This window comes from Columba livia, chromosome 5, assembly GCF_036013475.1.
Source record: "Columba livia isolate bColLiv1 breed racing homer chromosome 5, bColLiv1.pat.W.v2, whole genome shotgun sequence".
In the NCBI taxonomy this organism is placed as follows: Eukaryota; Metazoa; Chordata; class Aves; order Columbiformes; family Columbidae; genus Columba; species Columba livia.
Window position 1 is genome coordinate 41327434 of NC_088606.1, and position 15228 is coordinate 41342661.

The window sequence follows — 15228 nt, forward strand, 5'->3', positions numbered from 1 at the left end:
GTATCTGATATTAAGCACTGTCTCTATACTATCCTAATTTGAAGCAACGTATCTAATAGAAACAAACAACCGAGGAGGATCTGAGCAACCAACAGATATTTAAGTGTCTCAATAGTTGGGAAGCAGTGGGACAATAACTGTAAGCCAGGCTAAACACTGCTGATTTTAATCCCTGATCCTTCCTTAAGATAGATACCAGACATCTAAGAAGTTTCCAACCAGAAAAAAAGTGGTAGGACGCCTGACTGAGATTTCAGACTCTGTTCACAGAGATTTGGCTGAATATTGATTTGGGATGGCAGATGAAAAATACAGAAGCAATGAGATGAGAAGGTCTGACCCAAACCTAGGCCCTCATCCTAGGTCCTATGCAAAATCCTGTAGTCAAACACTGCAAGTGCCTACTGAAAAGATGGTAGCTGGCAAAATATTAGCTGACAGCCTTCCCGTACTCAGGAATGCAAGATCTTTACTCACAGAACCAGGCAATCCTCATATCTGGATATTCTACCAGTTTTTCCTCCTCCTACATGACTCAACTGGCAGCTGCCTGGAGCAGAAAAGGGAGAATTTCAGGCATCTCGCTCTTCTGAATTTGTTTCGTGTTCAGAAGCTGTTAAAAAGTTTTGTACTGTACGTAATCGTTTGAACCAGTAGACAAAGATGGGCCAGAGCTGACCAATGGGACAGTGAATACAGTGTGTTTTTCCAGTCATGCAGAGCTCTGCACTGTATTTTTAGGAGAGTGAACTAGAGAAGCAGTTGTTACAGTCCCGTGAGGCCTTTCTGCTGATCACTAATGCCAGGCAGTCATTTCACCAAGGTCTTCTATAAATAGCCAGAGCTGGATCTTCTGGTGTAAGACTAACCAAGGATGGAGATTTTTTGCAGAGTATAAAGTATGAGATTTAAAGCTTCCCTTATTAATCTGGGGGTTATCAGATACTCTTTGGAGAAGAAAACAAGTTTCCTGTTAAGAGGAACAGAAGAATTTCAGGTAAAGCAGACTCTGTAGCGTCTTGGGAACCACCACTAAAACATGTCACTTAAAGAAGAGGCAGGAAAGAAACACACAATCTTTCAAACACAGTATACACACCAATTTTTGCAAACCAAGGCATTTAACCTAAGCTAGGCCAAAAGAAGGAGGGGGAGAGTTAAGAGGCAAGCAAGTGATCACCACAGGCTCCAGCCTTTTATCTTCTGCAGTCAGAGCTGACAGCAGGACAGAGCTGCAGGGTTCAGGTACCACAAAACACAACCGCACACCAAGTTAGAAACAGGGAGTCAAATTAAATACCTACTCACCTGCTTACTCATTTTTCATAGCATGGCTCTGGACTAATGATTAGAGATTAAAACCATGACCCTTCCTCAGAGCAGTGCTCCTCAAAGAAAGCCTGCATGCGTGGAGGTTCTCCTGCCTCTGTGCTGGGGAGCAGCAATGGCGGCTGCTCCTGCAGGGCCAGGCACAGGGGGTCCCCAGGGTGGGTGGCAGGGCCTGTCTTGACGCCTGCAGCCAGAGATGGCAGCTGGGTCCGGCTGAGAGGGCCCAGGCTCATGGTGCCCAAAAAGCCAACCTGCAGGGCTGGGGTCAGCTCCAGGCACAGGTGGGCAGGTCTGTGGGGACAGGCCATGCCAGGACATCAGGCCATGGGTGGAGGCCCAGAGCAAGCTGCTTGGCAGGCACAGCTGAGCTGGAGACCAGCACCACACCGGGCCAGGCAGGGGCTGAGAGCCCTGGGCTGAGTTTAAGCAGAGCCTGGGGCCTGTGGGTTTAGGCAGGCCCCGCCTGAGGCTGGTCAGGGCCCGGTGGTGCTCCCAGGGCTGGGCACTCTGGGTCCCAGGTGGAGCCTTAGCCTGCCATGGGTGCCCAAAGCAAGCTCCCTGACAGCCTTGCGACTCAAAAAATGTCAGTGTTAAGGTTCTTATCTTTCTGCTCGTTATGCTGTTGTATTTATCTTATGCAGTGCTTATTTTGCATTATTTTAATTTGTTCACTGCATTTTGTGAAAAACATTTTCAATAGTGTTCGTTAAACTCAACCCTTTTGCTCAGGTTGTCCCTTCAAAGCAGCAGGATCCCACTCACCTGCAGCAGCCACAGCTTCCTTAAATCTCTGGCTGACAACAATTTATGGACTCTATTCTCCACAAGCGCCCTACACGCTTTGGGGGTGAACAATTCCTCCCATCTAAACCTGAGTTAACACCAACTCCCTGCGGCTGGAGGGTTCACAAGGTGCTCAGCACAAGCTCCCGGCTTCCCTGCAGCGCCACAGCAACTGTTGCGTTCATGAGGCTTACAGGCCTTTGGTTCCCCATGAGGTGCCCACAAATCCTTGTTCTCCTGTGTGCATGGAGCCAATCATTTTTGAAAAGCAACCTTCCCAACAAAATTTCATATCTGCTGCTGAAGCTTTAATCTCATTTACTGGAGAAAGCAAGATAAATGGTGAATGGAAATAATACTGCTGTGCCAGAACTGCATATTTTCTTTTCAATAACCTTCTAAAAGACCATTAGTTAATCCTCTGAAATGTTCAGTTCACAATTCAGGTTTATTTTTTTTTGTCATTGTTCCTTGTCTTGTTTGTTCAGTGCCTCACTCCCCCTGTTCTACTGGAAAAGAGGAGTGTGAGTAACTAAGCCAGAAATAATGCGTGAACTAAGCTGCTACTATCAATCCACCAGTTCATGGATAATCCAATTAGACTAACACAGGCTAATTTAAAACTCTGTTTTTCTGAATTTATTTTCTGTTTAAATCATGGGACCCTCAAATCTATCACACCAAAACCTCTGAACACTGAATCAAAAACTTATAAGAAAGGCGTATTTTTAACATAGTTAAAAGACTGGAGGAGGCAAAACAGGATCTTAGAACAGAACGAGGTATTGACGGAAACCTGGTGCATCTTGCCTTGCCTCCCATCAACAGCTGATCTGGGCGGATCGTGCCAGTTTTGGAAAGGGACAATTATCTTTACAACTCTGTCTACCACAAGAAAAAGAGATGACACAAGGTCTTTTCAAATGTCATTTCGTGACTCTCCAAAACAGCTCCTAGGATTTGCTCTCTACAATGTTTGGCTCACTCCTGTCCCTCAAAGCCATCAAATTTTAACAGCCTGTCCTGTATTTTAACTTAGAAACTCCTATTTCTCTTTTTATTCCCCCCTTCCCCTTTTTGTGTAAGAATTCAAATGTTCACTATTCCTTTTATATGCCTGATCATGTTCAATAATCTTCTTTCAGGAACCAAATGAAAATTTAGAACAGCCTCCAGTCTTTTCCACCTTGTTTGTCACTATATCAAGTCTGCTTTTTCTTAAATATTTTCAGTTTTGTTTTTCCCTTGTGCAAGTAACAGGTCACAATATTCCCATTTTTAATACTGCCCGTTATATTGTAAGGAAGTCCAGTTCTCTGCTTTTTACTAAAACTTCCTAGTTTCAAATATTTTTAGCTAGGCCAATTAAGAGTTTGGGTTTGACTATCTAGTCATTTAAAATGTCTGTACTTTTGTCCATAGGAATATTGGATTGTGGATACTCAATACACAACAGAAAATGGGTACAGCCATATCCTTTTGGAAAATATTTGAGTTTATAGTAATCAAATTGGGTACTATTTATAAGCAGTCATTGCATGTAGTATGGTATCACAAATGTACCAGATATTGTTTATCTTATTTTTTTAATGAGATTACATATTTAGTGCTTCAACAGTACTATTTCTGTGAATTCAGAAAATAATCCAAACTGGTACAGAATTTCTTTCAAGCACACACAACAAATCTAGGCCACTTTCCACTGCAGATCTTAAGTTTCTGCAGTTATCATTACAAACTTTTCTTGGGCATTTCTGTTTTGGTTTGGTTTTTTATGTTTCACATTCTTTGATATACTTCTACATCTACATTCATTTGGGGCTAACAGTACACAATTTTAGCCATTTTTATATTGCACTAGTCCCTGGAGCTAAAGCTAAGCAAATTGTACACTTTCATTTTCCATAACTACTACAGAATTAAGCCATTTAATAGGCTTTATTTGGTGTTCTATTTATCAAATTCCTCTCTCTGTTTTTACTGAAACACTAAAGAAACATTACTAGTTTTGCTGGGGTTGTTTTGTTTTGTTTTGTGTTTTGTTTTTCCCAGTACATCTTCTATTACAGCAGTTTCCTTCTCACATCTTTAAAATATTTCTAAATCGATCATCATATCTGTGAGTATATGTCTACCTAATGTACACATCCTCCTAACAAGCCCTGGCATGTTTACAAGCATGGAATAAATATTCTTTTCTCTTAAAACAATTTTAAGCTATTTATTTCCAATGTATTATTTTATCTTTAAATTACTTACACCTGGGAAATTATTTCTGTGCCGTACATTCTCAATCATGTTTAACATGAATACATTTTTCTCATCTATTTTCTAACTGCACATGAATTTAATACCTCACTGCTTGAAAAATGTGTATTAAGATGTCATCCAAGAAGGAGAAATCCTAGTCTCTTGACACAGCTTTCCGTTTAATGTCTTCAAAATAATTATTTTGTGTTGCACAAAATACATTTACTTGGTTTCTTGGCAAGCATTTTCAGTCCTTGTCTTTGAGCTTCTGTAAAATGGTTTTGCTCCTGACAGGTATACAGTTTCTTTACAAAAAATGGCAGCTGCTTCAGCCTGTTATTTCCTTGTGAAGACTCCTTGAACCTTTCAACTTCTATTCTCTGCCCATTTTTATTGCTGTTCTTTCTGGTGTTTGTTTAATATCATCCCAGATAATAGAGGCTTTTGCCCTTTCAGCGCTTGGTGGTTTTATTTTGCATCCTGGTGCAGTTTGATTGTTGTTTTCTAAGTTCAAATTGGAAAATTCCATCTGTGCTCTCCTCAGTTTTGGATGTCAGCGTCCTATTACAAGATGGCCTTGGATCAGATAGCCTCTTCCCGACAGCTTTTTACTCAATTTTATCGTAAGGACGGTAACTGTATTGCTTTATTTCTGGAAATTCAGTGTTCTTTGGTACCTGATTGACTTTCCTTAACTTACCCTGTATTTTGGCAGATATCTAGCCTCTGATCCAGCAACTGTTTCAACAGCTGCTTTACTTCCCTTCCACGTGGCTCTCCAGGCACTTAGCGTGAGACACACCTCACAACAGAGCATCTCCAGTCTGTCTGCCACGCTCCCGCGGAGTTTCGGGTCTCCCAGGTTTTGATTCCTTCTCCTCGTACACAAGCTCTTTGTGTGGCTTCTTGACACGCTCTTTTTCCTACCCTGCTCCTGGCACAACTGCCTCTGCTTGGCTGACAATGAAGACAATGCTCCTGGTAGCAGACAGTGCTTTTTTGTGGTAGGAGGATTCAGTCAGAGTTGGTGGCTTAGAATTAAGAGGAGCCCTTAGTAAGAAACATCCACTCCCCTGGCTGGGCAACCCCTGTCTCACCGCCTCTTTCCCTGAGGTTTCCTCTTGGCAGGGCAGGCAGGAGGGCCCTGCAGTGGAGCTGAGGCGATGAAGCAACCGTGGGAGCACAGGACGTGCCCCCTAAATAGACAAAGGACTTTCTCCTACAGGGCTGCAAAACGAGCACCATTCACCAGCACCATGTTTGCCCAGAGTAAACAGATATTGCCAAGATATTGCAGATTATAACATTACCAGATCAGGTTATTGTTGTATTTTAGCACCATGATTTTAGCTTCTCCTGAGTGAAATTTAAATCTTTCTGTAACACCATCTTCCTTCTATCTGGATCAAACTGTTCACCAGTTTAAATCCATCATTGTGAGCCTGGACAACAGACTCTTTTGAACCCCAAAGGACAGATTTCTGCAGAGGACAGTCGTAGTTCTATTTATTCCTAATTTTTCTGTGAAATCCACACTGTGTGTGAGAAATATTCAGCCCTAACCCTAATGCATTTAATGTCTTCATTTAGACCCTGGTGAGAAGCTGAAAGCATGTTCAGGCTTGAGGGGGGAGAGAGATGATGAAACAGCCATTGTGGTACACCATTGTTTGACCACTTGAGAACTGTATGACCTTTGATTTTATTGAGAAATATTAATAAACCTGTGAACATAGTGAACCGTTTCTCTTCTTTGAAAGCTTATTGTGTGGTTCAGGTTTTTGGAAGAGACTTCTGTAGCATTTTTTTTGTGTCAAAGATAAAAGACAATTCTTCCTAGCTACCTTTACTTAGCACCAGTGCACACATTGTGTAGTCTTTCCTGTAGAGCATGAAGAGAAACAACAACTCTAGGGAGCATAAATATTCGAGGACAGAACAGAATTTTCTGTCCCTGTCATACACTATTAAAACAAACCCGTTTTGATTTTGTTTCTGTTTTTCCAGGAGGCACAAGCAATTCTGCAGAACAGCTATTCTAGAGCATGGAACAGAAAGCTGTGTGCATTATGATGTGGAAAGGAGAGAGTTACCAGCAGCCCCGTGAGGGAGTGATGGACAGGGTTGACAAGCAAAGGGACCGGGATGATGTGGATGAAAGGGAACACAAAGTTAAGCAAGGTCACCTCAATTCCTTACAAGCAATTGCATGTAAGCAGGGGAGTGCCCACCAGGCACCATTAAGGGCAAACGCAGCAGCATGGCAGCGTGCCCCGCTGGGGTACCTGTGCACTCCTGCACGCAGCGCAGGGAACAGACACGAGGAATTAGGGGTCTGTGTGCAGCTGCATCCCGTACAGTCTGGAGATACAATGGGCAACGAACTGCTTTTCTTCATTATAGGAGCAATCTCTGACCACTAATCATAACAACTTAATATCAACTTTTTAACTGTTTAATACTTCTAATGGAAATGTTAAAGCATTACTGAAACATAGCACCTGGAGTTTGAACAGAAAGCAATGTCTTTCAAGGCCACAGAATGCCACAGTTAGGTTTAGTTACCGCATTGGACAGTGTCCTCTGCCCGCACAAAGATGCCTATTCAGGACAGGGTGCCGGAAGTGGGCACAAACATAAAAGCAGCAATGTTTTAAGACAAAAGTTTTCACAAAAGCCCCGTCATTAATGCATGGAAGTACTGGAATGAATTCTTGTGAGTTAAGAGGCATCAAACAACCCACAGATTGGTTTTACATAAAATACATTCACATAAAACATTTGCTTTGTTCGTTCAGATGATAAATACATCGGTAAAAATTCTCAGATGTCGAACAGAGTAAAGAGATCACGTGCTTTTTTCTGTGATACTGATCTGACACTTTTTACAGGAGTTTCTCTGCAGGCTTGTTTGTGCTGGTAAGTTGAGAGGTGGAAATATTTGTTTGCTCCAAACTGGACTGACATGAGCAGACAAGAGATCGGTATCTTTGAAAGTAACCCATGTTTGTTACCTATTTGAGTGGTGTTTGAAAAATGAACTCTCTTGATTAACAATACCAGTTTCTAAGCCAAGCAGATCCTGCAGTTATACATTTTTTTTTCCTTGTATCTCCTTTAAAAACATCCTGAGATTTTGGAAAAAAATAACATTTATGCAGTTGATATTTGTACTTAGTTACTCATAAGAGGAAAAGACTGAATGAAAAGATAATGTGTGCTTTGTTTCATTTTGAAGTGTAAAAAGTATGTGATAGGGAGAGAGGACAAGATTATTATAAAGCTGTACAGGAATGACAAAAAATTGTGATTTATTTCTCCCATCTTTCACCATCAAGTTAAATGTTTAGAGCCCCATCCTGATTTGTTAAAAGATTTTAGTGACTAAAAGAGAACTGGTCTTGTTTTTAACAAAACCAGGACGCACCCTTACAAAAATTTCAGACAGGTTTGAAGAAAGGTTTTGTGAAAGGAGAAAATATGCAGAAGGCAATACAATTATTATCTTTGTGGAAGGTGAGAAAATAAATATTCTGAATACCCAGTATATGGATATAAGCTTTTAACCTGGAACACTTAAACACCCTTCAGGCTCATGGTTTAATTTCCTTTTCAAACACATTCAAATAATAGTTAAATAAAAAAATACCACTTGTGAACATTTTCTTACCCTTCTGCATTTCCACAGAACTGAGCTGCTTAAGGCGCTGCATGATGGGGAGCAGCAACCCCTTCTTCTCTCCTCCGAGATGTCCCCGTTTGCTTCCACACAGCCTGCCTGAGGCACACCTGGCGGCTTGTCCCAAGGCCCCATATTTGCCTTGGATGGCTCAGTGAATATTACGGTGATCACAGAAGGGGGGACATGAGTTTCTAATGAACAGACAAACAGCTGAGCTGGCAACAAAAAAAAAGCTGGCTTCTTTTTCTTCTCAGCCTTCAGCCCTTTATATACAGGCTGTGCCAGTGACTCCACAGGCACTAATGGATTAGGAAATGCTGGATTTGAAAAATCTTTTCTCTCTGCTTTGCTTACCACGGTTTGTCACAGGGTGAAGTTTTCTGCCTTTTCCCCTGTATCTGCTCCTCAAGACACGTCTGTGCTTTGTTTACTCTGTGTTACCTTCCCTTCTGCACTCAAGCAATGCTCACCTAGCTAATTTGTGACTAATCTCTTCTTCTGACCATATCTTAAACCAGAAAACTAAAGCAAAAAAAAAAGCTGCACGAGGTATTAACAAACTGAAGTGGCAGCTGAACAGCAATGCTCGCCAGCTGGCAGGACGAAGAACCAAATGGCACTGAGTCCGTACCCCTGTCCCAGCCTGGAACACAGTTTTCCTTTAAACAGCCTGTTGGAAAAATCTGTCAGTGACTTGCAGCCCAAAATAAGGCTTCAGGAGGCGGTGCTGGCACTGCAGCAGCACCACCGGCAGCTGCCACTGAGCGTGGGCACCAGGACATCATGGAGAAATCTCTGCTACTCACTCCTTCTGGGTGGCTGCAGCTCCTGGTGCCAAGATGTGCTGCCCAGGGCAGAGCTGGGGACAAGGCTGAGCCTGGCAGGCTGGGAGGGGAACAGGAGAGGGGGGACATGTGGCTGGAACTAGTCGGGGGTAGAGGGGAGCCGGGGGTCTGCAGAGGAAAGGGAAGGATGATTTGAGACCCTTGAGAGTGTTTGCACAAACTGCCTCCCAAACCTGAGAAGCAGCGTGGTAGAAAGCATGAAGGAGCTTGTCTGAAAGAGGTTTAAGTTGGCCATAGAGATTAGATGCAGGAGTTAGCATCTCATTAATGGTGAAAGATAATTAGCAGGGTGGGAATAAACAACAGAGAGCCTTGCAAATGAAGGCATATAGCCAATGCTTGATGTAATTAGAAAAGTATATGCCAGAAAAGGGATCAAAAGAAAGAGAGAGTGGGTCATATGTTGTCAACCCAACTGCAGGAAATAAGATTTTAGGACAGGTCCTCAACAGTTATCTTGCAATTAAATTAAGAAAGTCATGGGGTCAGCACGTATCAATTTCTCCACAATCTTTTCTCAGGACAGCACCGTTCAGCCAGCTGAGCCCCAGCAGCAGAGGAGAGTGTGAGCACAGCTGCCTCACAGAGGAATGCTGCTCATTCCCCCACACCAGCAACACCCCTGTACTGGTTCTGCTCAGCCCCAGCAGGGAGCACCCGCCAGCAGCCAGCCAGCTTGGAGGGGTGATGGCTGGGCAGGTGCTCTGCTCCGACGACACACAGGTTGCACTTCGCTCTCTTGTTCCGAATAAGAAGTGGAGGCTTTGAAATGTACTGCTGAGATCTGCATATGCTCACCACAAACATACTTGTACCACCCCAAACTGAAAAGTACTTGAACATCCGTTTCCACCACTACCACTTTTTCTCTTGGCTCCTCTTCACCTATTAATTGCTCGGGAAAATTTAAAAAAAAAAAAAAAAAAAAAGAAAAAAAAAAAGAAAAAAAAAATCAAGATCTTGAGCTGCAAGGCAGCTACTTGAAAATCTGCAATCACACCCACAATACACAATTCCTCTGCAAATATCGGATGCGATGAAGACCATCATAATTTCTCCCTGACCCTTGCTCCTGCTCCAAGAGACACTTACTAGTGAATCCCAGAGACTGCTCCTCTCCATGTCTCTCGGTTTCTATCGCTTGTGAAAAATGTAGTGGTTTCTGTGACTTTGCTCTTCTCTTGGCTCCAAAAGAGACCACGGACAAACCCAAAGAGGGTAGGTCTGCTCGTGGTTACCAAGTATCATAGTTTCAAAACAACCTCTGGCTCAGGATGGCCCTGAACTGGGGATGTTGAGAAGCTGGGAGAAGACATCAAAAGGAATATACCAGGGGAGAGGAAGCCTCAGTCCATCCAACTCCTACCAGTTTGACACCGGAGCCAGCAACAGATGCCTGGAGAAGGACCACAGGTCGGCAGGAGAGAACCCTAAGAGAAGCACAAAGGAATTCCAGCCACTCCAGCCAGTAAGTCAGCTTCACTGGAGCCCAACTGAAATATCTCTATGAAACACATGTAGCAGGGGGAACAAACAAGAGTTAGAGATGTACGTGTGCCTGCAGGGCTGTGATCTTATTGGCATCACAGAGATGTGCCGGGATGGAAGCAGAGAGGCTCCTGAGGAGGGACAGGCAGCAGACATGAGGAGGGGGTGTCACCCCCTGCATCAATGGCTGTCTGGAGTTCATGGAGCTCCACTTGGGGATGGATGAGGAGCTGACGGAGAGCTTATGGGTCAGTATTAAAGGGAGGGCAGGGACAGGTGACATTATAGTGGGGTTCTGCTACAGGCCACCCAACCAGGAAGACTAAGTGGATGAAGCCATCTATAGACGGACAGGAGGAGCCTTACATTCACAAGTCCTGGTCCTCATGGAGAAATTCAGGCACTCTGATACCTGTGCAACACAGCAGACCATAAGCAATCCAGCAGGCTCCTGAAAAGAAGTGATGGTAACTTCCTTCTCCAAGTGGTAAAGGAGACAATGAAGAGAGGTGCTATGCTGGACCTCATTCTCACCAACAAGAAGGGGCTGGGTAGGAACGTGTTATTACTTTTTTTTTTTTTTTAAGAGAGATCAAACTCACCCGGTGTGCTCCTCAAGGTGATGTTTTGAATGTGCTTGCCCAAGTGGATGGTTACCATAGCTCCCTGCCATGGCTGAATGGTGCTTTGCCTCTCCGAACTTGACAGATCAGTTCTTTTTAATACCGAATGACTTTCGACAATACCATGTTGGTGTTTTCCCAGGATTTTCAGCCACAGTAATAAATTAACAGTAGGAAAACACGTATATATGTATATTGTTTTATAAAGAAACCAAAGGCAGTAGTAAACTCCAGGCACATTTTTTTTCTAGAACCTAATCAAATACAGCTGTGTTATTACCAACTTGTGCCAAAAAAAAATGGTGTAGGCATTTGGAGGAGGGTGCTTATGAGCCACGGCTGAGCTGCAGGAGTTGTTCAGCATGCTCAGTAGCAACACTGCCTCCTGCTCTCCTGAGCTCAGGGCACTGGGAAATCAAGTGAAGGGACCAGTGGAGCAAGTGAAGCCAGGTCCTGTTTCAGGAGAACAGTTTCCAGGTTAGTCTCAGTCAGCCTTCGCAGCGCTGCCTTTCATTCTGCTTGCTCCTCAGGCAGCGCAGCCCCAGCATCACTAGATCCCCTCACCCCAGACCTCTTCATCCTCAGTGTTTGAGAAAGCCCATACTCAAAGGGTTAGAAGTGCTTTCATGCAGCGTGGACCACTTGCTCTGTCCTCTGACAGCCCACTCGTTCCTTCAGCCAGCCTCTCCTTTCAAAGGGGAAGTTCAGATCACATTTGGTATCTAGTTACGTTCCAGACAAACTCTCACTTTAGTCTGGCCATATTTTAACACCTGAAAAAGAAAATATGCATTGTTCTGCTGTGGCCATCTACTACCATCCCCAAGAAATCAGGCCAAAAATACCCAGGTACTTTAAAGAACAGTGTTATCTGAGAGCTAATATGTGTAAAGAGAGCCTGGAAAATGGGATATCTTAAAACCTTTTATGAACGAATGGGAAGGACCTGGTTTCCACCTCCAACATAAGTTATTATAGCACCACTGATCCTTTTCAAAAGGGACTTCAGCAAAGGGAACTCATATACCATATAAATATGCAAGCTGTGATTAAATGAATTTACTTCAAGGTGGAAGTTAATGAGCAGGAACACAGGAAAACAGGCAGCAAGCAGCCTTCAGAATTTAAATGGTCTCTAACGTTATAGTCATGACTTATGGCTAGTAAGCAGGTAACAAAAAACTTGTCATAAGTGGTGACTCACTTTATGGTGGATTACAGTGGATGCCATTATGCATCACTTTGTGAAGAGAGAAAGACCAGAGCAAATAACCAGGCCGTCTCTGCCCAGCATTCAAAACATTAGTGTTTGCCAGTCTACAAAGGCCTCAGTCTTAGCTTTCAGTAAATAAGACAAAATAATCACCATGGGAACAGTCTGTGACTTTGCAATTCAGGTCACCTGCAAGTTAAAAATTTTTTCTTCAGGAGGATTCTGTCCAATTCCCAGTGCCCCCCACAGAGTCTTCCCGTCCACTGCACCATTACATAACATGTGGGATTGTATGTTTTCAGGCTTCTGGACATTCATCCCTAAAGTGTTTCAAGATACAATTTATTAACATAATTTCCCCCTCCTCAGTACTCTTATCTACCTCCGGAAGAGCACTAGCCGCTGAGAATGGATTGTGCGTCTTAAAACAGACCACTCAATGACAGGAAACCCAGCATTCTGTAATATTAAGAACTCTTCCATGCTAAGCCATAAAGGGATTTTAGCTTAGGATGAAAGTTTTTGTTGAAGACCATATATCCCACACAGTTACAATAGTTCATTTCCACTCCCAGACTTTGCTTGCTAAGCTAAATGGCTGAACTCTTCACAGTACTAGGAGCAGAGCTAAAAATGTTACAAAATGCTAAAATTGTTCTCAGCTTACTTTTAATTTCAGATTTTGCCATCATACATTGCTATCTTCAACATCCTGTCTTTGATAATTTGGGAAAATACTGTGGAAGTCTGCAATGGAAATGAAAAAAACCAATCACTTAACAACCAAATAATCCTGATTCAAAATTGAAAATGGCTGCTTTGTATCTGAAATTCATCTAGATTCTTTTCAGAGGAAGATAGCATTTCAAGTTTACCTTAATAGTGGAAAAGCAGCTTGGCTCCCTACTCTGTTACACTACTTCTGAGGCAAGAGCTTCATTACTCGAAGAATAGCTGCTCTCACTTTTTCATGACTGGTAAGTCTTCAAGAGCAAAGTATGAAACAGAAAATTTGCCTTTGTCCTTCTTGGTGTTTATGCTGTGTACAACCTGCTTTTCTAGTCGCATTGGTCATTTTTTCCCCCTAAATCAAAGCAGCATACAGTATCAAACCAACTGTTGAACTTGGGTTTGTGCTGTTAATAACTGCAACCAGGAAAACCACTGGCGTTAGGGCCACTCTTGGGAGAAGATGCAATTTTTCATAGTAATCTTCTACAACACATTGGGATACATGCAAAAATTTTGTTCTGTCACAATTCAAAGATTCAGTTGTTACTTGAGTAAGATGAGAAATTGCAGGTATAGGTAAGCAGCAGAGGGTGCACTAGAACTGCCACCTCAGAAAATGTCCACACATCGGTTGCTGAGCCACTGGTGTTCAGGTGGCTTCCTCACCTAAAAACTCATCGCCACACATCTGATTTCAGGAGCTGATCTTTTACACTGCAATTTCACCTTAAAAAAAAAAATGGAAGCGAGTTAGGTGTTGGCAAACACACCACCAGAAAGGACTACAGGGAGGGATGAAGTAGCCACTGTTTGGGCTGTTGCACTCAAGGCAAATACTCCTGAGCCCCAATTGCAGATTTGACGATAGTCACCGTGGAGAGCAAACAATTTGAGAATTGTCCTTCATAAAGCACAAGGTCACACTCATCATGGATTTCAAATAAAATGGTATCTGTTTGATTTAGCAGCATGTTTTACAGCTCTTGAGATTTCCCCCTCCCTGCGCTTAAAGAGAAGATCTTTTGAGTTTCTTTCCTGCAGCAGGCGCAGTGATAAACACCGTGCTGATCTTGTTCCTGCTGTTGACAAAGGCAGCTCACTCCCCACTTCTAACCAGCGCTGCCCCTTCCTCCAACCCCCTGAACCACAAATCCAAACTCCCAAAAGACTTCATGTATTTTGGTCATTGCACATATATAAACTCACGACAGAAAACAACCTGTATTCTTTGCTTCCATGTACATTATTTAACATTAAGCTGTATTTATGAATCTTATCTAAAATAGGCTTGAATAACTTGGCAGTTAATCATCTGCAGTGCAATTTATTACCCAATCCACCCTTGTATTTTCTGCAGAACAAGCTGACAGAGAATTACTAACAAACCAAAAACCTGAAGACTGAGGAAATATAGTATATTTTACTTGAGAATTAACGTGAGATTTAGGACTGAGACTTTCAGGAAGTTGTTTTTCCAATGGCTTTCTTTCCCCTCTCCTTTTTTGAGGTCATAGGTTTCTGCACTGACCTACTGTAATTTCTCCAGAACTGTATTCAAAAACATAGCTGGCATATAGCAAAATTTTATGTATTTACTAAAACCAAACAAACTTGTGCAGGACCCATGATAATTTACGCACATGCAGTTAAGTCAGAGATGTTGCTTGCAAATGTTTGTGTGAGTAGCCGCCGATTCCCCAATTAACCTATATCAAAATTCTAGTGTTCCTTAAAAGTAATTTCAGGAAACTATTTACTGCCTGATGGCTTTCTACAACATGGGTGGAAATAACATGGTTCACCCAAACCAGGCGCCACATTTGGCACAGGTGGAAGGCTTGCTAGCAGAAAGCAGCATGTATTATGCCTTGAAGATTGTACAGTGTTCATTCTCAGAGACCAGAGGTTCTCAGTATCTTCCAGACTATGACCACTCTTTCCCACCCTCATTAGGGCTCAGTGTTTCTTCTGTTCTCACAAATGTGTGGAAAAACAGAAGCTCAGAATGGCAAATAAATAGGTTTAGTAGAGCAGACAGCCTGCAGCTAGCTTTCAGGAACTAGAAAGACACCAGCTATTGTCAGGATATAAAGAAAGTCAGTCAACTTTTTTTTTTCAGCTTGAGAGGGAGGAAAAACCAACCAACCAAGAAACCCCACCAAAAAGCAACCACAAAGAAAACGTCTCCATAACTATTACTCTTTAAGAAAGGAAATTTCACTGTCTTACTTGATACTACATGAAGGTATTAAGTCTCTTAAAGCATTCAGCTCACTTTTTGAC

The 15228-nt window shown here is 42.7% G+C and overlaps 1 protein-coding gene across 2 annotated transcripts in view; it reads right to left on the reverse strand.

Annotated features, from left to right (window-relative positions):
* LOC102097638 (carbohydrate sulfotransferase 9) overlaps positions 1-8301 on the reverse strand; it is a 42235-nt gene extending 33934 nt beyond the window's left edge. Inside the window, exon 1 of one of the 2 annotated variants that reach the window (XM_021287212.2) lies at positions 8033-8157. Coding sequence is in view for 1 of the 2 variants with exons in the window: in XM_065064611.1 (XP_064920683.1) it covers positions 8033-8075 (43 nt within the window). In the remaining variant the exon portion in view is untranslated. Of the gene's footprint in view, positions 1-8032 lie in introns of both variants that reach the window. The other variant, XM_065064611.1, reaches the window with a different exon arrangement.
* Between the last annotated feature and the right edge of the window lie 6927 nt (positions 8302-15228).